Source organism: Palaemon carinicauda, chromosome 4 (genome assembly GCF_036898095.1).
Source record: "Palaemon carinicauda isolate YSFRI2023 chromosome 4, ASM3689809v2, whole genome shotgun sequence".
NCBI lineage: Eukaryota > Metazoa > Arthropoda > Malacostraca > Decapoda > Palaemonidae > Palaemon > Palaemon carinicauda.
In genome coordinates, this window is record NC_090728.1 from 88,919,329 (window position 1) to 88,945,966 (window position 26,638).

The 26,638-nt window shown below is 41.7% G+C and overlaps 1 protein-coding gene across 1 annotated transcript in view; it reads right to left on the reverse strand.

Moving 5' to 3' along the window:
• LOC137640050 (SPRY domain-containing protein 3-like) overlaps nt 1-26,638 on the reverse strand; it is a 165,674-nt gene that overhangs the window by 98,818 nt on the left and 40,218 nt on the right. Inside the window, 2 exon segments of the mRNA XM_068372441.1 lie at nt 6,546-6,693; nt 17,900-17,981. Coding sequence (XP_068228542.1) covers nt 6,546-6,693; nt 17,900-17,981 — 230 coding nt within the window.

Sequence of the window (26,638 nt, forward strand, 5' to 3'; positions counted from 1 at the left end):
ATATATTTATTTTGCTGTAAGATACTTTCTCATAACTACAGGCAACCCAATATTATAGCCTAAGCTGACAGTCTATGTACATAATATTAATGAAGTACTTTAAGTATTTACGATTTGTATCTCCCTGATGTGTTTTATATTGCTAAACTCTTAACTAAGGCTGCAATGCCATACGAATAGTACAGTATGTGTGTTTATCTCTTCGAAGCACAATATCAAAGATTGTCATAAGATGCTGAAAAGTTTAGCAAAATGTAAAACACAATGATGATAAAATTTTAAATATTTGTTACACATCTTTTTAGTATCCCTTGTCAAGGTCACTGGAGTGGAGATCATGCAGATTAGTATCTACCTTCTTTACAATAAAGTAATTTATAAAAATTGACAAACTCATTTCTAGACTCAAATGAATGCCAAAGAGAATTTATCACTATATTTCATATCATTGAGTATCTTAATGAAAACACTAAATCACATTTCAAGACTCATAAGGATTCCCAAAGATTTTTTTCTTAAATGACAAATGAAAATTGGAGCAAGGTAATACTGAAGTATTTTGGATAAGGGGGCAGAACAAGATCACAGAGAATAGATAAAACCTAATCAACAGAAAACAATGAGGCTGGGATACTAAAGAGTTGCTGCAAAAGACCTTTAGTATGGTCTTAGAAAGCACTATTTAAGGCACACTGAGAAAAGTATTCCTCGAGTACTGAGGATTTGGCTATATTAATACGCTATCCAAATTAGTACTACTATACTTTATTTTTAGTTTGCCATCAATTATATGAATCACATCTAGAATAACAATTATAAGCTAGGTTTTAACAAGTCATCACAAATTAAATGTGAGTAAGCTATGCATTATAAACTTGATTCATACTTCCCTATTAATTAAATTTTGGTCTGAACAAGAGCACGTGATATAGAATTATTGGTGCTATAATTTATAAACTGTTAAATCAGCATATATTTTGTGTATTCATAAGCAATGATATTTATATTTAAAACAAACAATGTTAAACTTATTCATATCTAAAACAAACAATGTTAAACTTATTCATATTTAAAACTAAGTTTAACATGCGTTTGCCAATTGATACAAAACTGCATTATCATATATCTTAACAGCGAATACAATTAGCCCATGGATCAATGAAATTGAATGGGGATTATAAAAATATATGGAGATACTCTTAAAAGGGGGGACAAAAGAAAAATAAGCATCAGCTTGTATGAGCTTGAGGGATGGGTAGCACACGCTAATCTGGGAAAGTCTCCGATTAGCGCCATGGCTAGATCTATCTGATTTTGGTAGATTCATAGCATTGAAAAAAGCTGAAGTAGTGTAAAAAAAAAAAAAAAAAAAAAAAGAAGGAATTGTTTATCTATTATACATTGCAAATAAATGCTAAAACAATCAATAGAAAAATAATGTATGATACAGGGTATTAAAAATAGATAATCCATATTTAAACAATAAGAAATTATAGAAAAATAAATTTTTGATAAATCTACTATCACTCATATACAACACTTTTTTGTGGTCTTTGAATGTCCCAAAAACTGAAATATTTTGCCTAACAGACAGAACAAGAGGAACATCTCAGTCTGCATGGACCTCATACATATCCTCAAATACTATATTTTATTTGACATATATATGCCTCACTTTTTGTCTCTCCAGCGCCTTTAACTGCCGAGAAAAGTCTCCAGTTGTTCCTTGCTGCACAATTACCAAAAGCTCTACAATTCCTAGATTTCTTTCTAATTTCACTTCTATCACTTTAAGTTTTTGTTTATTCTTTACTGACCAATGATTTTTTTCTAATTTTAAGCTTCAACAGATAGCGATCTTTTGCTGTCACCCAACTATTTTCCAGTTGGCAGTTTCCTATCTTCTAGTACTCCTTGCAAAATATTATCCTTAGCATTTTCTTGGAACAATGCCTTTAATTCAGATCAGTAATATTTTTTTGGCACTGCATTAATTGCAGTAGGTTGTGTTAGCTTATTAGTTTTATTGCTTGTTATCAATTAGCTAATTAGTGGTTAGCTGGTTAACTGTTCTGAAATTAGTCCATATTGGCATTAGGTAACTTTAGGCTTTTTGTATATGTAGAGTACAGTATTCAATTAATCTTCGTTTGGTCGGTATCATATGTGAGAGGCAAGTTTAACTATTCTAGCCTTTTTGTACTTTATTTTTATATTCTGGGTTTCTTTCATATCCTGTACATATAAGCACTGACAAGCAGGTGATTAACCTTCAATGAGATTCTTTTAGTATATGTTTACTGCATTGTTTATATCTTTTATCAATATACTTTAATACTGCTTACTTCAATCATAATGCTAATTTTCTTTTGTAATTGTGTTGCAGTTTCCTAGACTATCATATGCTAATAACTTAACCCTTATCAATCATCCTCTACAAATTAAAATCTCAATCTCTAAGTAGTGGCTAATGCATGGGAAATTTACCATATTTCCCCTGTCATAAGGCAATTTCTTTTCCTGAAAAATGCCCCCAAATATCACCCTGCATCTTAACACTAAAATAAAGTTAAATAGGGGAATTTGACAACCCTGAAACACCTCAGTAATGACAAGGAAACACGTGCACCAAGCATAAAATATAAGCAATACTTATCATTCATATGTAATAAATAAATCTAATATTTTAGTACTGACTTTGTTGCATAAGTTCTGAAATTATACAGATAGTTGTTGGTGAACAGAAACTTGAAACGGCATCTCACTGTAAGTTGAGTGCAATGTTACCAAGTTAGCTGTAAACCCAGTAGACCTAGAGTCAGACAACAACAGAGAAAATATTCCAAGCTGTAAACCCAGTAGACCTAGAGTCAGACAAACAACAGAGAAAATATTCCACTTTGTGAAATTTCTAGAGAATTCTTTATTTGAGCAATAATTCATTTTGCATGAAAATTTATACATGAGGAATTTGAGAATTACCGAAAGTTTACTTCTCTATCAAAATTTTATCATGCGCATTTGGCAACATTGCTTTCATGTAAACATACATTTGAAAACATTGTTACAATGGTATCAACTATGACTGGTTTAGTGGTTTTTCATAATACACCCAAAATATGAAAATTTACTGTGCCAGACAAAAAATCCCACTAGAATTTACCGACTAGGAATTGCTGCTATGATAGGTTGCAAAATCCTATATTTCTTTTTTTCCCAAAAATATTACTTGGCTAAATATAGGGTGCATCTTACACTTGTAGCGTCTTATGACACAGGATGGTATTTGCCATAGGTAGATATTCAACCATAACCATCTCCGCCTAACCTCTAAATACCATACTTTTAGCTTCCACCTATTGACCTCCTCCTAAAAGGGCAACTATAGTCACAGCAGCAGGAAGTGTATGCACCTGGCAATTTCAAGGTAATTTGAATGAGGAACATACAACTCTAAAGTAGGATCTAACAGCAAAAAGCATTCCTCAGTTGTCCAGACTGGCCAAGTGAATAAAAACTGGCGCCCCTTTAGTCACGACATTGTCTGCAGTCACACTAATAAATATGCTCCACCTTCAGGACGTGAAGGTGATAGCAGCAGTGGTACTAAATATCAAAACCCATCCATGAATGTTGGTGATCAGGATTGCTTAGTACTTCGCTGAGATTTCAACACTAATCTTCTCTGGGCAGGGAGACCAACCATACCAGTTTAACACTGTAATCGCTCACCCACGGACAATCAGAACTTGATCCAGATGGAGTGTTGCTCTTCAAACCTTGAGGTTTACAGATACAAACAGCTCAATATACTCTCCATCACTATAATGTGTGGTATTCTTGAAATGCCTATCTTTGACAGTATAAGTTTAACATCTACAATAATTTCATGGATTACAGCTACCTTAACCAGGGGAAAAGCTTCAACAAAAGGACAAACCTTTGTTAGTCATTAGCTGCAGGGCATGGCCTCTGTTCTGCACTTGCATCTTCAAATTGGAGGCATAAAAGAAGCAAAATGTTTCAGTTGTGAAACCCAGGACTAACCCAGACAAGCTTGTTTTTATCATGGATACCTTGACTGTGGTTAGTGTTCCCTTAGATGATGGAAGTTTTCACTCCGGTATCAACTTTCTTATCTGGGGAAAGGCCTTCCTTGTAACACACTTATGTATACAGTCGCCCTGAGATTGCATGGTTGTAGTCAGCAAAGTTGGGACAATGCTGAAGCAGGCATGAGAAGTGATATATCTACCAGTCTCAAATGTAGAGGACTTTCTACAAAAGAAGTTTAAGTTATCTTAAGCCATACCAGAGCTTCAACCTCTACATGATAATGTAATATCAGTTCTGAATTGGTGCAGTAAGAGGAATGTTGACCCAGTCCACTCCACTATCCCTTGAACAGCAGTTTCCTATAACTTTTTTTTTCTTGAATGTACAGTAATAAATCCTCATCTCGTAATCTTTGCAAACTGTTTTCCCCACCATTATCCCTACATTGTGGAGGATTGATTTTTGTTTTATTTTTATCTATTTTTGTTGTTGTTTGCCAAAAAAGAGAGAGAGAGAGAGAGAGAGAGAGAGAGAGAGAGAGAGAGAGAGAGAGAGAGAGAGAGAGAGAGAGAGAGAGAGAGAGAGAGAGAGAGAGACCATCGATTGTTTGTTGTAAGAAAGACTGTTGTGTGTGTGTGTGTGCGCATCGATTGTTTGTTGTGAGAAAGACTGTTGGTATAAATGAGGTTGTTTATGTTTTAGCTAGGTTAGGACAGTGGTGCATGTCTTGGGCAAATGATTATTTTGATTTGACTGCAGCTAGAGGCAGTTGTGTTTGTGAATGCTGGATTATAATTTTTATTCTTTTACCAGCGTGGAAGTGTTTGATTATTTTTTGAGTAAGTACAGTTTTGTTTATATTTGCTTGTCGTGATTGTGAGTGATAGGAACAATTTATTATTTATCTTTGATTATAGTGCGATAGTTTAGTTAGCTAGGAGTGTTAGTAAGTGTATTTCTTTTTTCATTTGCAGGCCGTAATTCCTCCTTTGGAGTTATTTTTTTGAATGCCGATCTATAGTTGCTGACCTGGCCTGTAATTGATTGTGTTAGACTGCTCTTTTGGATTGCCCAACCATTGATGACCTGGCCTGTTTATTAAAATTAAGTACGATGATAATGATGGTGACAACGATTATGACTGTTCAGTTCAATTGACTGGAACTGAATATATTTCCGTTTGCCACAGATTGGTGGCTGTGCTGAGAAAGACTGATCGGTTATAAATATACAATAATAAACGTATTTGGTTGTGGTACATCTTAGTTTTAAGTTTTGATATTTTTCTCAGGTTTATGTGAATGTGGTATTTTTATTTATTTTGTATGTTAAGCTTTTTTGTGTTGTCTGTATATCTTTAGTTTTAAGTATAGTAATAACTTTGGTTGTGTTTAGTTTTAAGAATATAGTGTTAAGGTTATGGTTTGTTTTTATTTCCCTTCTGCCCCAGAGTCCAGTTGATAACATAAGGGGAAAGTTTGTGTTGTGGGACAATTTGTCTGTTAAGAGTGATTCAAGGGTGTGGGGTTTGTTCTTGTGACATCCCTCCACATTATTTGGTGCCCGAACAGGGACTGCTGAGTTGGGATCGATAGCTGGACTCTTGGACGAAGGACTGATAGGTTACGAAATTAGATTTAAGACTGAAAAAAATGGAAGAGCAGAACAAGTTACTGAGGGAGGAATTGCGGCTGAGTAAGGAGCGTGAGGAGAAATTGTTGCACAAGAATAAGAGGCTGATGAGATGTGAGAGATGTGAAAGGAACTGAAAGCTCTAAAGGGAACTGTAAAGAGAGTGGAAGAAGGTTTTGAGATGAGGATGCAAGAGAATGAGGAACGAATGGAGAAATGCCACAAAATCAGACTGTATGTGAGTGACAAGTTTATATTGAAAATACATTTGACTTTCATGGGCAAATATTGTAAACTAGTCATTTCCTTCTTGCAAGTTTTGACAACTCCAACCTGGAAAAACTGTGTAGTGTTTCTTGAATACATTTTGCAATGAAGCCCTTTTTTCATGTGACCCATTTTCATAATCATCATCTGTCTGGTTTTCTCTGATTTGTACCTCCTATATTCAACATTATATCTAATTATTTTTATATATCAACATCACATGAACAAAATTAAACCTAATAAAAAATAAAAAAATTCTTTACATTAAATAAAAATAAATGACGAAGTGTTACATCAGTCAGATATTAGAGTTTGTCAATTTATTTCAAGAGGTTCAGTTTTATTTACTGTATTAACTGTATAACATTTTCCTTTTTTCATAAGAAAGTAAACAATGGAATATGATGCACATCAATACAATAATTGAAATGAAAGTAGACAATTACATTAAAATATAAATAGTAACGTAAAGTGTTCTTTAAAGGTGTATAAAAAATTGTATAAAAATTACACTTTTAAGTCCTTAAATATTAAGACACCAAATGTCTTCATCCCCAATTACTCTCTAAAATAAAGGTAATAATTCTTACCTCCTTCCCATTTTTTGTAAAAAAGACAGGTACAGAAGTCTGGTCATTCTCTGGAGATATCTGATCAAACTTTACACCACAACCCATTCGATCACCAGCACCACATCTTGGGCCAAATACAACCCCTCTTGGACGGGCTTTATACAACCTAGAAGCATTGTAATTTAGATTAGTAACAGAAATAAAAATACTGTTCTAAAAACATGGCAAATTTTAAAAAAATTTGCAGTTTTCCTAACTATACAAATCTGTAGTTATTCATTAGGGATTATATTTTTGGCAAAGCTGAAACGAGCCATAAGACTTTTGGCAAAGTATAAACTACCATACCGGTAGTTAGCGGGGAGTGGGGGGTGGGGGGTGGGGGTGTTAGACAGGGTAGCTGGCTACTCCGCTCACACACACCTATTGTCTAGTCACTTTTTATTGCAGGCAGGATTTTTTCGGGGACAGGTAATGGCGGGCCAATTTGTATAAATAGCTACAGGTTTGTATCGTTACAAAAAAATACAAATCACTTTCAAATTTGTCATTTGTTCCAACACTACTACAAACCTTACGCTGTTTATTAGGGATGACTAACCCATTAAGAGGGTGAAAGTCTGGACCAAATGGCTGATCTTGGAACCGGGGTTTTCCTGTACGTCCTCTGCACATAACAGGGAGAAACCCTGACACCTCACTAAACTATTCGAGCAAAGCACGGTTAGCAGCCTGAGCAATTTTGAGTCTGTGATACTAGCAGTGTGACTAGTCTAGGTAAACATACTCAGAAACGTAGGAATCTTAAAATCAACCATAGACGTTACCCAATCCCACCTCACCAGAGGGTATGGGGCATAAGTATAACTATATATACCAGGTTACACTAAGGAAATGGTTCTACATGCAGACAGTGGAAGCCAACTTTGTAGAGTACTGTAGGAGCTGCTGTCCTGTATGGGGGGGGGGGGGGGAAGGGGGAGATGAAAGGAAGAAAGAGCCAGTCATTCTTTGTCATTCACCCCAGGCTTAGCCACGGTTAAAACTCTGCCCTCCCCCATCTGCTACTCGTCCATCAAGGAGCTTGAGGTGTTGTAAACCATTTATTGTGTAGTCACCACAGGGACAATGGAGAACTTTCCATGTTCCTGTGGGTTACGTCTTGCAGGAAGTAGGCGATAAAGGTCATTAGCGCTTTAACATAGCTGCTGGCATGGCCCAGTACCAGAATAGCTTTTGTAAACGTTAGAGGTGTATTCCTGCTCCTAACATTATGAGCTATAGGTCACCTCCCTGAGGAGAAGGATCGGGATTCAATGTCTGGTCCAAGAACTTGCAAATCCCAGCCAAGAACGTATTCTTGGTGACCCTTCTATGACCTTCCCTAGTCTGGTGAAGAGCACCGAACACTCGGGGGCGGGCTACTGTAGCTTCCTTGCGGTAGGACCTCAACTTAATCACTGGCATAATAGTTGTTGGTGAGGACCATAGACCATACTACAAAGGACTTCCAATACAAAGAGCTTGAACCTGGGGTCTGAGCTGCCTGGAAGGAAGTCGAGTATTACTGGGTTAGTTGTCGTGAATGGGAGACGTTGAGGGCGACCCCTGGGATATGCCCACTCTCTTGGCCAAGGCCAACATGAGGGGGGACATGTCCTTGAGGTCAGGTAATGATGTGCTCCTAAAAGTCCTGGGTCTAAAACTGGGGAACCCCCTGGATCAAAGGAAGTGGACCAGGCCCCATGGAGGGGATTTCCCCTGAAACTGTGGACAAATAGACTCGAAACTCTGAAGGAAGAGAGAACACAAAGTAGAATGTAGGTCAAAACCTTTCAGTCTAAAGGAGAGGCTCAAGGATGAGCAGTGGCCTCACATCGCCCGAGACCGAGAGCGGCCTTACTACAGAAGGTAAAATGAACAACTATTGCTGGAATAGTGACGTCGAGGGAAGAGATAACCCTTGTACGATTCTAACCACAGAAAAAGTCCACTTGGCCTGGGAAACCAAAGACGAATAAAAAATATGCTGGAATCCAGCCCTAATCTGCAACTTGTAGCAAATGGGGACTCCCTGGGAGAGGAGCTAGATAGTCTTCAGGCATGGCTTCGCAGCGAAGCAACACTTTGTGAAAGATGTTCACCTGTGGCTGTCAGAGTAGATCGTAATGTGAGGGAGTTCACCCAGAGTTCTCTTTTGGGAGTTGCAGACATGTCAACTGGGTGTGACGCGTCTGTTTTGCAAGAAAGTTTAATGGGCAAGCCAAGTACTCTAACGAGACAAGACTGCCGATGACAAGGCCTGCTTCGAAGAGCGATGGTGGGGAATAGGCGAGACCATTCCCCCTCGGAGGAATCCTCAAAGGGGAGACCAAAAATAGGTGAAGGAAGTCTTTCCCGAGGACAGGAAAAAAGAGACCAACATCTGCTGCCACTATAGGTGATTCTTCCCGCAAGCCGGAAGATTGCATTTCAAGGAGATTTAAGAGATGGCACCAAATGTGCTCTGACCAGAGCCCTGAGGACGTGTGATACCGTATGTGGTTTCCCCCCTTCTTTGATGCATTTGCAGGAAGTGTCAAAACGGTAAAATACGAGGAGGTCAGCTCCTTGGATGACGTTCTCATCCGGCAACCTCATTACCAGGCCCGTCTCTTGCTCAGATTTTGAAGAAAACCAGAGAAAAGGAAGATCCTTGGTGCTGAAGCACCTAGGATCTGATAGTTCCTGAAGAGGTTGGTTTTGACGGAGACCGGTGCGGGTTTGGCGAACCTGCAAAAGCTTTTGCAAGCTGAAGGCCATGTCTAGGATACCTATATCCAATACAGATGTCGGGTATCACAAGAGATTTACTCTAATCTTCAGGTTGTGGTAAATTCGAGAAGTTGTGTAGGATGAGCCTGTGACTGTTAGGATCAGCCAGTCGTCCCGAATTCATCAGAGAACAAGGGCTATCCTGAAGGATTAGGTTTACCCTAGGGTAAAAACCCCTGTGAAAACCTGAGGTGCTATCGAAACTGATGGACCATTCCTTGACATTACATGCCTCTGTGATGACAGATGTCCAGGAAAAAACTAGGAGTATGACCCTAAAAGGTCGAACTTGTACAGGAAGTCCTGGGTTAACTGTTTGTATGACTGTAAGCCTTCTCCTCGCATGACAAAGTTTGAAGATCAAATTCGTTCCCAGAGGAGAGGACAAAAGTTGAGACTTCTGTAGGAAGAAGGTGACACTAGAAACTTGCAGTACCTTGATGAGCCACGTCTTCCCATCAGATCGGATGTTTGGATCACAAAGATTAAGAGAACCGGTCTCATTCCTCCAAAGCAGGGTGGAAGAAAGAGGAGTGTATGCTTTTGTTGTTTAGCTGTGGATTCTCTGTCCTTGTCAAAATGAGATGAGTACTCAAGAGCTCGTAGGAGGGGTTTATCCATTCATCATCATCATCATCTCTTATGCCTTTTGACGCAAAGGGCCTTGGTTAGATTTCGCCAGTCGTCTCTATCTTAAGATTTTAAATCAATACAGTACTTCTCCATTCATCATCACCTACTTCCCGCTTCATAGTCTTCGGCCATGTAGGCCTGGGTCTTATAACTCTTCTAGTGTCTTGTGGAACCCAATTAAATGTTTGGTGAACTAATCTCTCTTGGGGAGTGTGAAGAGCAAGACCAAACCATCTCCATCAATCCCTCACCATGATCTCATCCACATATGGCACTCGAGTAATTTCGGTTTAATTTTATATGTCCTGGCATTTCACTCCTAATATTCTTCTGCGGGCATTGTTCTCAAATCTACAAAATCTGTTGGATATTGTTTCATTGTCGTACCACGACTCATGTTCATATAGTAACACCGACACCAGTAAACTGATATACTGTACAGTATAGCTTATTCTTAAATGTAATTTCAAGCGATTTGATTTCCAAATTTGACTTAACCTTGTCATTGTCTGATTTACTTTCATTAAATTCCAACTCTAAAGACCCTGTATTAGTGATCATTGCTCCTAAATATTCCAGTTATTCTACTTCAATAATCCTTCTCCTTCTAATGATATTTCATCTTTCATTGCATATCCTGTTCTCATCATCTGTCTTTCTTCTATTTATCTTGAGCCCAACCTCCTATGATATTTCATGCATTCTGGAAAAAAAAACTTCACTCAAAGACGAGAAAGTAAGCTATCCCTATTGAATAACCTCAGCTGATGGAAGAGCTCCGGCTACAGAAGTCATTGTTCGAGGGTTGACGAACAAGACCAAGTCCAGTTAAGGGTTGGGCATTCATGTCTCTACGGGAAGGAATTCCATGGATGGAGGTTAAAGACACTAAACAAAGCTCCGAGGGAGCATGAGCCGACGGAGACCGGGAACACGCAAGACGCCGACAACCTGTGGTATTCTCAGGCAGGACGTCACCCATCCAAGGTTGACCAGATCTTCTGATGCATACGGAAGATCTTAGCAACTAAGTCAGACAGTACTGAATTCAATCCCTTAGAACCGAGGGAATAAAAGAGGGAGTAACCTCACAGAGTTATGTCTCCCGATGCAAGCGGAGGACCAGATCCACAAACTGCATCCGAAATCCAATCCGTTGCTGGCGCCTTTGCAACTATTATTATTATTACTAGCCAAGCTACAACCCTAGTTGGAAAAGAAAGATGCTATAAGCCCAAGGGCTCCAACAGGGAAAAATAGCCCAGTGAAGAAAAGAAATAAGGAAATAAATAAATGATGAGAATAAATTAACAATATATCATTCTAAAAACAGTGACAGCGTCAAAACAGATATGTCATATATAAACAATAAAAAGACTCATGTCAGCCTAGTCAACATAAAAGCATTTGCCCCAACTTTGAACTTATGAAGGTCTACTGATTCAACTACCCGAATAGGAAGATCATTCCACAACTTGGTAATAGCTGGAATAAAACTTCTAGAATACTGTGTAGTATTGAGCCTCATGATGGAGAAGGCCTGGCTATTAGAATTAACTGCCTGCCTAGTATTACGAACAGGATAGAATTGTCCAGGGAGATCTGAATGTAAAGGATGGTCAGAGTTATGAAAAATCTTATGCAACATGCATAATGAACTAATTGAACGACGGTGCCAAAGATTAAAAGAAATCTAATAGACCGTAAGTTTCTGTCCAACAAATTAAGATGAGAATCAGCAGCTGAACACCAGACAGGAGAACAATACTCAAAACAAGGTACAGTAGGGTCCCGAATTAAGCGTGTTCGAATTACACGATTCCCCTTTTCCGCGATCGCTATTTTTCAAAAATAAATTTTCTGTATCTGCGAGGCTGTTCAAAGTTCGCGAGTCAAGCACTACAAAATGTATCAAATCTATTGTCTTTTTAAGTATATTGGTAGCCCTAAATACGGTGATTTATAATAAATGTTACAAAACAATATTAACATTACATTTCATTAACATAATTTCATAATGAATAGCCTATTTAAGGATAAAATTCCACATCAACAATGAAATCAACTGTTAACTGTGCGAGTCCAGCTGACAAAATGTAAACAGAAATGTGGTTACGTTCTCGGCAATCTTTATCTTTCTCCAACCTTACGATAATTGTAATGGTAGTGTTAATGATGGTATATTAAAGCATTATTTTTGTTTAGTACAGTATATTTAAAAGCCTTATTTTTCCCTCTGGGCGTTCAAGGTTTTCACGAGTAGACTGGGTTCGTTTATCGGCAGTGAATAGCCTAAACTTCGGTAACGAGTCGTCAATATTTTGTCATATTTTAAACAGTATACATTTGATTTGCAAACATTGGTTTTGTAGAGTAGACGGTAAAATAAAATCTAGAGAGAGAGAGAGAGAGAGAGAGAGAGAGAGAGAGAGAGAGAGATTTGATGGCAGAAATCTCTCTCTCTCTCTCTCTCTCTCTCTCTCTCTCTCTCTCTCTCTCTCTCTCTCTCTCTCTCTCTCTCTCTCTCTCCGTAAGAAATAAAACCATAGTTCATATATGGCAACTTGAGTTTAAGAATGAAATTAACATGAATATTGTTAGTTGTGGCGATCAATTCCTCGCTTCAGGGGGTACACGAAACAAAAACACGACATTCAATTACAACAGCTGATTCTCTCTCTCTCTCTCTCTCTCTCTCTCTCTCTCTCTCTCTCTCTCTCTCTCTCTCTCTCTCTCTCTCTCTCTCTCTCGTTATACAATACTTACAAATAGATGAAGAAACCAAAATCGGTTTTCTTGAAGTGTCAATTAAATACAAAACGAAAAAATTATACCGTGTATACATCCACTTCAATCATAGCTTAAAATACGGTAACCGATTTCGTCCGCAAACTAGGAAACACCATTCTATTCCAGAAAATTTTTACTCTTTAAATGTCAATTGCGCTATTATAAAACATGTACTTATGTTGTTAAATTTCGGGTGTTTTAAAAATCGAGTATTGCTAACTTATTTTTGTTTTACTTTTGGCTGTGATCACATCAGCTGATGTCTAGCTTCCGCGCGAATACAATAACAAAGAATTGTTTACACCATTTCCTAACTTATTCAAACCATCTATACAGTTAATATTACATAAACACCAATGTGTTATAACCTATCATATTTATTGTTTAGTACTTTAAAACCATCTCTCTCTCTCTCTCTCACATCGAACGTTATAGCGGTAACCTAATTGTTCGGTGACTTTAAAAATAGGCCTAGTACTTTCTTCTTTTACCTTTTTTGCATATGGATCCATAATTGAGGTGGGTACAAGTTGACTTATAACTGAAGTTAGGAAAAGTATTTTGGATATGGAAAGGACAATTATCTTTCGTAACAGTTTAGAATTATCGTAAGTTATCACTCTGTCATTAGCGGCAGTTTGCTATTGTGGATTAAACGCACAAGGAAAAAAAAAAATTCCAGCTTTGCTACGAATTTAGGAATTTATATGGATACGGTAAGTAAAATATTTGTAATAACATAATGTTTACTAAATGTTTGTAATATCATTAGTTATGACTTAGATCATGTGTGTTTAATGCATTCGTTTGTTTATTATGATCGAAGATGGAGCGTAAACAAATGGAAGGTTTCCGTTTCAGGCGGCATCATAAAGAAAAACATTTCATAAATGGCATTCATTTCATTTATTTGAAAGTTCTAATAAAAAATAATTAGAACATTGGTTATAACAAATTCAACATATAATCTATACTTGGTAAAATTGCTGTCAATTCAAAAACACATGTATAAATGCGTCTGTTTCTTCGTTGTGATCAGAGATAAACGTAAACAAAACATTGGTTGTCGTTTTCTATTGTGCTTTTTAGCGTGTTTAGGAAACGCATGATATAAAATCGCCTTTATTTTGATAATTCTGGATTTTCAATCATACAACAAGCTAGTCTATAGAGTGATGGTTTTGCTATTCACCAGTTGTATTATACAATAGATATGACAAACATTAAAATTTGTCTGTATTTTGGGTTGTGTTATAACGGGAAATATATGGTGTTTACACCTATCCTGGTTGTAATTTTAACCATTTTTCAAGTTATTAGAACTTTAAAGTATATTAAATGTTTTATTTATTTACAAGAACAATTTGATATTATAAAGAAATACAGAATAGTACAAAGAAAGTATTGGAAATGGGTAGTAAACACATTTGAATAGGCAAATCGCTGGTTGCCATGGCCGCAATGGAATTATTTCTGTTAGTTGTGTGTTTCGAAATTCGCGATTTTCTATTTACACGAGGTCATTAATCGACCAAATTCTCGCATAATTCGGGACCCTACTGTAGAATGAAAGAATTAAAAAACACTTCTTCAGAATAGATTGATCACCAAAAATCTTGTAAGACTTTCTCAATAAGCCAATTTTTTGTGTAATTGAAGAAGACACAGACCTAATGTCCTCTCCATGCAGATTTGGCTTGTAAGGTAATCATATACCATAATGTGAAACAAGGAAGGAGGTAGTGGGAGAAGCAGCAGCCAAGTCCTTGAGGCCCATGGCACGTAAGCCACTCCATAGTAGGAATGAAGTGTAGGCGGAGAACGTATGCTCATGAGGAATGAACGTCTGCGAACGTGACGATGACTAGAGACTCAGTGAAGAAGCCTCACCATGTGTATGCATTTTTTTTTTTTTTTTTTTTGAAGTTCGGAGATGAAAACCTCAGGAACCAAAAGAAACCCTGCTTGTGTGAAAAACAACAAAATCACGAGGCGAGAGGGGTATTAAGCACCAAAGTTAAACCTTGAGCATTACCGTGGCCATCAATGGAGATTGTTGGGTTGGGTTCCAAGAAGGAAATTTGTGCTAAACTCCTTCAACTCCATGTTGGAAGGGCTTCAAAAGCAGCACAACCCCAAGAGATTAGGGACAAGACGATCTATGTCATCTAGATGAGGGTACTCCTCTGATGAAAAGTACTGTAAGAGTCCACGAGAAGCAAAAGCTTCAATGAAGTGAGGGTCTCGTTCAAAGGCACAATGGAAAAGTATCCAGAGGAAAATCCGTGAGGTGCTGAAGGTGGCTGCTGGTATGAACAGCCACCTAGAGGAGAGCTGACTAGTGACGATCCTGAGCTAGCGAGTGACGATCACAAGCTGACGAATGGCGAACAGCGAGCTGGCAAACGGCGCAGCGATCAGCGAACGATAATCGTCAGACGGTGATTGGCGAGCTGGCAATCGTTAAGCTGGCAAACGACGAGCTGACGACTGGAGACCTGCGAATTGGAGAACGTTGATCGGTGAGCAGGCAAATGGTGAACTGGTGAACGTCGATCGGTGAACAGGGAAGCGGCAGGCTGGTGAACCGACAGCAGCCAAGAGGCAAGTCAAGTCTGCTGGACGAGACGGAATGACGAGTGGAAGCAGCGGAGAGGGAGTGTCTAGCGTGTCTCAAGAAAGGAGTCTCTGGGGAGGGTCTCACTCGCGAACAAGAGAGAAGACCTCCTGCAGGAGACTCCTGCCTTGGACTTGGCTTCTCCCCCGCAGTGAGAGTCAGCTCAGCAAGGGAGAGAGGGCAGTCTCTGGCAGTTGCTGTTGTAACCTAGTCTCCCTGCAAGCGAGGAGGTTGCTAGACAGTAGTGGATGAAGGGAAGTTCTCCTTCAGAAGGGAGAGCAGCCCAACACCTGGTGGAGGCAAACTCTCCCTCGGAAGGGAATGACAGAATGACGAGCGGAAGTAACGGAGAGGGAGTGTCTAGCGTGTCTCAAGAAAGGAGCCTCTGGGGAGGGTCTCACTCGCGAACAAGAGAGCAGACCTCCCACAGGCGATTCCTGCCTCGGACTTGGCTTCTCCCCCGTAGTAAGAGTCGGCTCAGCAAGGGAGAGAGGGCAGTCTCTGGCAGTTGCTGTTGTAACCTATTCTCCCTGCAGGCGAGGAGGTTGCTAGACAGTAGTGGATAAAGGGAAGTTTTCTCTCAGAAGGAAGAGCAGCCCAACACCTGGTGGAAGCAAACTCTCCCTCGGAAGGGAGAGTTGTCCAACACCTGGAGGCGGATCTTTGGGCAACGCTCTCTGCTTCCAATCAACAAGCATTGTTTAAGTTGAAAGTCGGCAAGGAGCTTCACCTCGGAATGGACGCTGCCAGTGAAACGTGGCCGAAGCTAGTTTCTGGGGTCAATCCTGCCTCGAACTTGGCTTCTTCCCCGTAGGAATAGTCAGCTAAGCCAGGGGGAGAGCTCAGTATTTGGCAGTTGCTGCTGTATGCAATCATCCCCGCAGGCGAGGAGGTTGCTGGACAGTAGCGGATGAAAGGAAGTTCTGCCTCTGAAGGGAGAGCAGCCCAATACCTGGAGGAAGTAAACGCTCCCTCTGAAGAGAGAGTTATCCAACACCTGGAGGCAGACCTCTGGGGAGCGCTGTCTGCTTACCATCAATAAGCATTGCTCAAGTTGAAGGTCGGCATGGTGTGCTACCTGTGAAACGTGGCTGAAGCTAGTTTCTGGGGTCACCCCAAAGAGATCCCCCTCCCCGACTGGAACACCCGAAGGAACCCAGTCTGCCACTGCCCTTGTTCCTATGCCATGGCGTCAGGAACAAAGGAGCAGGAGCAGAGTGTTGCAGAAACTGTATTACTCTCGACAGGGACTGAACCCTCGTGAGGGAAAGGTCGTCGTCAGCATGCTCTTCAGGAGATGCCACAGATGCAGGGAAACAGGGTGGTGACAAGGCAGGGGCAGCAGACTCCACAGGAACGACTGCTCTGCTCATCTTACGTCAGCTACTTTAGCCAACTGGAGAACATAGTCACTAACGCTGAGGGGAGAAAAAAAAAAAAAGAATGAAAAGCAAACTCCCTTAGGGGGACAACCTATCCCGCAGACAGGAAAGGAATCCCCAGAGAGTACAGAACATACTGAGGACTGCCCACTCCCTACCACGGCCGCCATTGTCGAAAAGAAGGAGTGCGGTGTCGCAGAACTGTGTAAAGAGATATCAAATCAAATTTATTAGCTGAAGAAAACATTCAGAACAACTTAACCCGCATATGGGAAGGGCTTTCCCCAGTGGATCAGCCGCTGCCCACGGCACTGAGGAAGAGCGGCAATGTCAGCGAAAAGGTGGCAAATGGTCTTCCTCTAAGGAACTCAAAGAGGAGGGCACCCTCAGCCTAAGGGAAGTAAGTCATCAAAGGGGGTGAGAGCAAAGAGAGGGGACTGCGCCCTAAAAAAGACACCCGCTGACATAACTCGCACTGTAACGATAAAAGAATTCATCAAAAACAAGAAAAAAAATGTTAGTCAAAAGCTACGAAAAACAGTTAGGGGGAAAAAAAAAAGTGTCGAACGTCTACTGTGAAGAGCCAAAAATAAAAAGTGACTGGACAACACAGGTGTAGGTGTGTGTGTGTGTGTGTGTGTGTGTGTGTGTGTGTGTGTGTGTGTGTGTGTGTGAGCAGGGTGGCAAGCTACCCTGCTTAATCCCTACTAACTAGTGGTAGGGTAGTTTATATCTAGTCAAAGTTCTTATAGCTAGTTTCAGCTCCGCTGAAAATATAATCCGTAATAAAAAACGTAAGGTTTGTATAAGTGTGGGAAAAAAATCTGTTCCATTCAATAACATCAACATGAATTTTATGAAAACAAATTAAACATCTGTGCATCTTTTATATATGGAATTTGTATTAATGTCACATAAAACATCTCTATATGCCTTTACCACTGAAAAATTAATGGACTTGATAGTACACAAAAAAAAAATCTAACATTCAAAGAATCAAGCAATATCTAACAGCACCTTAGGATTCCTAAAAGCATATTATAAACTTTTATAGGCAACAATAAAATGTCTGAATACTATCAAAATAGTAAAAACCATACAAAGAAGTTACAAACACTACAGAAATTGCATCTTACCTCCCATCATCCGCGTGATATCCAACACTATCAACAGCCCAACCAGGGAGCTTGTGTAAAGGATATTTGGCAGAACAAAGACCTGAAAGCAAATTCTGACATCAAAAAGTGAAGCCCAAGAGTAAACATTCACACTGAACATTAAATAAAAAATTATATTTTCTAATTTCAATTTCCATTTGAAAGTCACCAGGTGTATGGATTAACATCTGCCACAATTTAAATTTTAGATTCATTCAATAATAAATGACTCAGGAGTTTGTACTAAAAAAAAAATTATCTAAAAATATATTAATTGCTTGTAAAAGTAACATACTTCTACTAAAAAAATACAGCTTTATGAGACAAAAAGTGTGACTCATTTTATCATAACTTTGATTCTCCATCAAGTAAATTAACAAATGAAACATTGCTATTAATAATCCAAAATATTAAGGCCTATGAAAACCATCAATACAAAAATAAAAGTTTTCCATGTAAGGGCACTGCAGTAGCAAATTGCTAATCTGACTACTTTTGATCAGTTTAGCATAATAGGTGTGAACATTGATTAGGAAATACTGGTACTCTGTGGTGGATTACCTTTGAAAAATCAAGGTGACAAAATATGTTTCAGTAACTTGTTATTTGATGAAATAAATACAGAACATATGCTACATAGTTTACTATAGAATTAAATAAGAATCATTTGTTCTCTGTGTAACATGATAAATTTGTAGATAATTTGCATTTTTCCTAACTATACAAACCTTAACTATTTAATAGGGGTATTGCTTTTGGCGTAGCTGATATGATGTGCCATTAATTTTTAACGAGGGTTAACTACCCACACCGCTAGTTAGCGGGGGGGGGGGGGGGTAGGAAGGGTAGCTTGCTACCGCTCCCCCTCATACACCTGTGATTGAGCTCACTTTACTTGGAGGTAGGACTTCAAGGGGGATAGGGCTGGCGGGCAAGTTTGGTTAAATAGCTAAGGTTTGTATAGTTAGGAAAAATACAAATTTTCTACGAATTTGTCATTTGTTCCGTAACTGGAATACAAACCACACTATTTAATAGGGGTGACTCACCCATTAGGAAGGGTGGACGTCCCAGCCAATCTGGCATTTTGGCTTTACCCGGGGGCTCCTTATCTGAGTGTGTTAGCACTCAAGGAATAAGGAGTCCCAGCCCCTTGCTAAAATCTTGCTATGCAAGGTTCGCGGCGTACGCAAGCTGTGTGTGAAGGTATGTAGAAATGTGACTCGTCCTAGAAAGTTATTCAGAGTTCTTTAGATGGAAAAACTGTGCACAAGGACTTCCCAATACCACCTCGTCAGGGTATGGGGACGCAACACTATTAATCTTAATATTAGGTACACAAGGGAGCATGGTTTACCTGCAGTAGTTTGAGGTCAGCTATGCAGAGAACCCAGGATGCTGCTTTCCCCAAGAGAGGGGAGAATGAAGAAAAGAATAAGGGCCAGTCAAACCTTTTCATTCAGGCAGACTAAAACCGGGTAACAATACCCTCAACCTTCTGCTACTTGTCCAATAAGAAGCTTGAGGTTTTAAACGAGCTGTTGTGCAGCCACCACAGGACCAGTAGAAATCGAATCGAGTCTCCTGTGGGTCACGTCTTGCAGGTAATGGGATGGGAACGTGTTTTGACGTTTCCACACCCCAGCCTGAAGAACCTGCGTCACTGAGAAGTTTCTTTTGAAGGCCAGGGACGTAGCTATGCTCCTGACATCATGTGCTCTGGGGCGACGTGACGGAGGAGGGTCTGGATTCAGTGCAAGGTCAACGACCCTGCGTATCCATGCTGAGATGGTGTTCTTGGTGACCCTCCTCTTGGTCCTCCCTGTGCTGACAAATAGTGCAGGTACACGAGGATGGGCTGCGGCTGTTCTCTTGAGGTACAGCCTCAAACGTCTTACTGGGCATAGTAAGAGATTGTCTGGGTCATCTGTAACAGTACGGAGACTAGAAATCCGGAAGGAGTCGAATCGAGGATCCGCTACTCCCGGGTTCTGAGTCTTAGCAATAAACTCGGGGACGAAGCTGAACGTTACCTCTCCCCATCCCCTTGAATGGGCGATGTCGTATGAGACCATGATGTTCACTGACTCGCTTGGCCGAGGCCAAAACTAGCAGGAACACTGTCTTCTAAGTCAGGTGGCGATCTGTTGCCTGGCGTAATGGTTCATAGGGAGGTCTCTTAACCCTTTTATCCCCAGGCTATTTGGAACTTTCCAACTCTTAACCCCCCGGTGTTTTTTTTTTTTCAAGCACATTTTGTCATATATATTTTTTAAATTGCTCTAACAGCCTTAATTTTTGTCATAGAGAGGTCAGGTTGATCTCATTCTTTTGGAAAATGCCGGAAGTTTCTCATGACGTTATCAAAAATATGCAAAAAAAATGTAAATAGCAGTTTTTTGCAAGGACGTACCAGAACGTCCATGGGGGTAAAGGGATGAGTTTTGTGAAATGTACCAGTACGTCCATTGGTGGTAAAAGGGTTAAGAGACCTGAGAACTAGAACCACGTTCCATGGGGTAGGTCTCACTTCTGACTGGGGGCAGGTAAGTTCATAACTCCGTATGAGTAGAGAAAGCTCTAGCGATGAAGAAATGTCCATTCCTTTCAGTCTGAAGGCATGGCTTAAGGCTGAGCGATAGCCTTTCACTGCCGAGACTGATAGGCGCATTTCTTCACGCAAATACACGAGGAACGCCGCTATTGCTGGAATAGTGGCATCGAGTGGAGAGATAACCCTTCCATGACACCAACCAGAGAAGACTTTCCACTTTGCCTGGTAGACTGATGCTGATGATTTTCGCATGTGTCCAGAAATCCTGATCGCAACTTGTTGCGAAAATCCTCTCATAGAGGAGATGCTGGATAGTCTCCAGGCGTGAAGTCGTAGCAAACTACGGCTTTTTGGAAGATGTTGGCATGTCTGATCTGCTCAAGGTCCTTGACTCCAGGAGGAACCCCAAGCCTGGAATCTTCGAGCTAGAAACTGGCCAGAGTTTTGCCCGATTCCTGAGGGATTTTGAGGCTTACTGCATGAGTAAATATACCGCAGGAAGCTCTGGCCAGTGGACCGTTGATCTTGGAAGATTTCTAGAGGGAGAAATCCAGGAGGCACTCTCGGCCATGGGAGGTCCCGAGATCTCATACCCAGACATGAAGGAACGCCTCCTCAACTGGTGCCGAGAAGCCTGAGAGAGGCGAGATGTGGGTAAGAAGGCCCAGTTCAGCAGTGCCACCTGTGGCGAGGGCGAACTGCTGAAGATATACGCCGTCCGGTTGGCCTCCCTGTACAGGTTAGCCTATCCTCGCCATAGTTTGGACCAGAGGGAGCTTAGGCGGAAGCTCCTCAGAACTTCCAAGCAGAGCTGCAAGTTGGTTGGAAAAGTCTCTGGCCACCATTAATGTTTCCGCTGGCCGTCAGGCCACTTGGCAGGATGTTTTACACCTGTTGAGTGTTCTGGAAGAGGTATCCTGTCAGCGAAACCAGAAGGCAGAGGATTTGTTCACCAGTTGTGTGGGACAGTCATGGCACAGGTCATATGCCGACATGGTTGCCATGGCTGACCCCAGCCGTTCACCTGGACCTGACAGAGCGTATTAACGCAGTCCTCCTTGACATGTCCCCAAACCTTCACCTCTGGAAGTGCGCCTGCCACCATCGCGCACCTCTGATAGGTCTCAATTCCAGAGAAGGTACTGCGCATGGTGCCAGAAATCAGGGCGCCTTAAGGACGAGTGTCACAGGTGCCTCAACCTGTGCCTATGTTGTGGCTCGGCAAACCATCATGTCGCACAGTGTGGACAACGGGCGCCGCTTATAAGCAGATCACCTGTCCGGAACACAGATAATGCCTGCAGCCCTGGAAGGGAGACCATCTCTGTCCAGACTCCTTCAAGGTGGAGAGCAGTACCGGTGAGTGTTACTCCGACCCCGTCGTCCTACTACAGTATTCTGGATCGACCAGTAGCCGAGAGAGCAGAAGTGGGAGCGAGTCCAGTGATCCTTCTCGGACTGTGGAGAAGAAGAAGAAGATGAGCAAGAAGGCAAAGCCCAGGAAGTCAAGAACTGAGGCGTATCATAGGGCTTTAAACACCAGGCCTTCGATGTAGAAAATAGGGCTACATCGAAGGGGGGTGTGAGTACTAGGGTGCGTGCCCCTAGTATTCCGGTGGCAGCCTCGGAAATCTCGATTTCCAAGGTTACCCCTCAACCTGAAAAGGTCATTGCACCTCCAATGGCTCTTTCAGGATTGGCCAGTGATAACCTGTCCTCGACACAGTCCAGAGCTTTTCCAACTGACTCCTCCATGAGATACTACCGCTAGAGAGTTATGGGGTCTTTTGACTGGCCAGACAGTACTACATTGGATCCTCCTCTCTGGTTACGGTTCATTTTCCCTTTGCCTACATACACACTGAATAGTCTGGCATATTCTTTACATATTCTCCTCTATCCTCATACACCTGACAACACAGATTACCAAACAATTCTTCATCACCCAAGGGGTTACTGCACTGTAATTGTTCAGTGCCACTTTCCTCTTGGTAAGGGTAGAAGAGACTCTTTAGCTATGGTAAGCAGCTCTTCTAGGAGAAGGACACTCCAAAATCAAACCACTGTTCTCTAGTCTTGGGTAGTGCCATAGCCTCTGTACCATGGCCTTTCACTGTCTTGGGTTAGAGTTCTCTTGCTTGAGGGTACACTCGAGCACACTCTCCTATCTTATTTCTCTTCCTCTTGTTTTGTTAAAGTTTTTATAGTTTATATAGGAGATATTTATTGTTGTTACTCTTCTTAGAATAGTTTATTTTCCTTTTTTCCTTTCCGCACTGAGCTATTTTCCCTGTTGGAGCCCCTGGGCTTATAGCATACTGCTTTTCCAACTAGGGTTGTAGCTTAGTAAGTAATAATAATAATAATAATAACTGAGACTTGAAAACCCTTCATAGGGTTAACCTGGAGTAGATGGCTCCTATACCACTCTTGGTTGTCTCAGTGACCATGTCTGATTTTCCATCGGGAGCGTTGGATGCTCTCATTGACTCCGGAACTGAGGACAACCTCCTGTCATCCAGAGTAGTACAGGATTACCAGCTGCAGATGGTACCCACCACCATTGGTCTGAAGGGTTTAGGGCAAACAGGACCTAAGACCTTAGGTACTGTACTGTTGACCCCTATACTACATGGAATGACATTCGCCCCGAGTGTGTTCCATGTAGTGCCTTTAGGGACTATGGCTGAGCACGTAGTGCTTGGTTACCAGTTCTTGAGAGCAAATGGGGTGATAGTTGACAGCCCAAAATCAGCTGAGCATTGGCAGTACTCCCCAAGAACCTCTTTGGGAGTATTACATCCCGATACGTGGAGCCTGTTGCCAGCAAGTGCTTTACGCACTTGAGGTCCACGCAGCCGATTCAATAAGGATTGCCAGTATTGAGCCAGTACTGTAAACTTTCCTAAGGGACTTGACACCTTTTTTAGGTGCCCTGCTTGTCCGACCAACTGTTGGGTGGAAATGTATTATGATGGCGACATCATAACCCCCGGTCTGTCAAGGAAAGTTATAGCAATCCCTGGCATCCTCAAACTGAAAGATGGGAAAGCCTCATTTTAATTAAGGGTTCATCTGAAGAAACTGCCAAGATCAAGAAGGGGGATCTTTTGGTTAAGGTGTTCACCATGGCAATGGTGGATGCTACTCTATCCTGTCTGATAACACAGGAGTGTGACCTGACTCCTGAACCGAGCGTATTGGAAGAGATAGACAACCTGTCTATCTCCGACGAACTGGACTCTTCTCAGAAGGACCAGTTTTGTCAAATGCTCCGAAGTCATCTACCGGTCATCAGTACTGGTGATAATGATGTGGGAGAGTGCTCAAGCACACCAATACGCATTCACCTGTATGACAAGACGCCAATTTAACAGAGAATTTGATGGTTTGCCAAGCCCGTCGCTGACACCATCGAGGAACAGTGCAAGGAGTTCCATGAACTGGGTAATATTGAACCCAGCATCTCTCCTTGGTTTTCACCCATTGTTCCAGTACGAAAAAAGGACAATAGTATACGGTTGTGTGTGGACTACCGTAGACTGAATGAGGTGACTGTCTCTGATAAGTTTCCGATGCCTAACATGGCCGATTCCGTATTTGGACTTCAAGGAGTCAAATACTTTACAACCCTTGACCTGGTTCGTGGACACTACCAGTTACCGTTGGCAGAGGACAGTAAAGAATACACGGCTTTCTATACCGCCTTTGGACACTGACAGTTCAGACGATTATCGTTTGGACTGAAAAATGCACCTACAGGGTTCCAGAGAGAAATGCAGAGTATTCTCCAAGAGTTCCCGAAAGCCAAGGTGGTTATCTAAATTGATGACATCTTGATACTTGGGTCTTCTTTCAAGGAACACCTGAAACTGGTAGAACAATTTTTGGCTACTCTCCAGAAGCACGGACTCAAGATAAAACTCGGGAAGTGTTCTTGGGTTCAAGCCGAGGTCCAGTATCTTGGTCATTTGGTTGGACGTTCTAGTATGTGTAAGCTACCAGAATACATCCAGAAAGTGGAGGACTTCCCTAAACCGACCACTGTGCGTGAGCTACGGGGATTCCTGGGACTGATAAACTTCCAATGGAAGTTTATCCCCATGTGCTCACAGATAGCTAAACTACTATCAGCGAAGACTGGAGGACGAAAATCCCAAGGGAATAGGAAACTGAAGTGGACTGCAGAAATGGACGGTGCCTTTGTGCGCTTGAAGGAACTAATCAAGGAGGACATTATGTTGTCATACCCTGACTACTCCGCTGATGTTAAACCCTTGGAGTTGTTTGTTGACGCTTCAGGTGAGGGTGCTGGTGCTTGTCTGTACCAGGAGTCCTTGGAGCATACAGGGGAGCGTCGGGTGATAGTGTACGACTCCCTGACTTTCCTTGACTGCGAGACCCGCTACTCTACCATTGAGCGGGAGTTGGCTGCTCTGCAATGGGGGGTGAAAATCATCAGGCCCTTCTTCTATGGTCAGTTCTTCGTGATTCATTCTGATCACCGTCCCCTGATGTACCTTCATGACATGAAGATGGTGGACAGTTATCTAGCACGGACACTGGAGGAACTGTCCGAATTTAATTTTATTGTTAATTACTGTCCAGGTGATCAGAATGCCGCAGCTGACTGGTTATCAAGCTGGCCCGCATTAACTGACTGTCTGTTTGCTACTGAACCCAGCACTCCCAAGTTGTCTACTGGACTGGCCTTGTATAAGGAGGTTTGTGGTGGCCCAGATTCTTTCATAGAATCCTTGGAGCTAGTTGTGAACTGCTGGACGGAAGGGTCAGGAGTCGAACCCGACTCTCAGCTGAATGGAGCCAAGCTCTGGGATGCCTTAGTTCAGCAGTTTCTGAAAGACGCCGGTCGACAACACTAGCAGGAACAGGATCAAGGCAATGCATTTTCCAGGTACAGTCCCAGCCCTGGAGTTGCTCTTGGCAGCATCTAAGCTATTGAACCTAGAAATCTGGGTCCATTGGGGTCCCACTTGTCCCATAGTCTATTGTGATCCATCCGTGACTGAGCCTCAGTGTGTGCATCTCCAGTGTCTGTCTGGAGTGCATTTTAACCCTCTGATCGAGCTCTGCAATTACGTCCCTCCAACTGACGTGATTCCGGGCCATAAGGCGGAGGTAAAATCTTGTGTGCCTGACACTGAGGGCTTGGTCACTGATGATCAGGAAGCGCCGGAGGATTGTCCTGTAATCCAGTACGGGACAGAAAAGGCACCTCGTCAGTCCAGTTGTACCCATGTGTCTCAACACTCGGCAGTAGGTATAGTAATGATGCAGGAGACCTCATTTTGTGCTCTTGTTGATACAGGAGCACAAGTTTGTCTCGTGAATGAGTCTGTACTGAGCCAACTTGGCATAGAGTACCAGGTACTGTCAGGAGACCAGCTAGAGGGGTTGACTGGTTCCTGCACCAGCATTCTAGGCTACATCCAGTTAGAGGTGAAGTGTCTTTCCGGGTGGAGGCTACCGCTGTTTAACTATGCGGTGGTAGCTGCCAATGACATTAACTTTTGTTTTGTTCTTGGTAGGAATATACTGGACGCAGTCTACCTGACACTGGATTCACCCCGAGAACAGTTGGTGTACGACCACGCTACTGTTCTTCAGTTGTCTCCCAAGGTACTCTCAGTCTCCTCCCTGCATACCGAGACCACTGTTATGAAGGTAACTGACCCTGAACCTGATTGGGGAGTGTTCTCCAGAAATGCTCTTTTGTCCTTTAGTCAGGTGTCCAAGATATAAGGAGATCATCGACAGATCCAATCTGTTATCAAGATGATCTACTCCAACGTTCCTGCATCTCGAGTCCCACGCTCCTATCTACCCTATAGGAGATGTTTATCTGACCAGGAAGTACACAAGGGTTTGCTAGTGAAGTGGAACCCAGACGGCTCAGTAGTCCTAGTAGTCACCTTCAATATCCTGATTGACCTAGGTGCTGAGACACACCTCCAGAATGCTCACTGGGGGATGGGAAAAATTATTGCAATGCTCCGTTGACTCGTCTGGCACAAATCTTTGATTAATGTAATCAGAGATATGTGCCCGACGTGTTGGGAATGTCAGACTTGTAAGGTCTCACGGGAGGTAGTTGCCCCGCCGACCTTGAAAATAGTGACCTCTTCTCCCTTTGAATTGGTTGC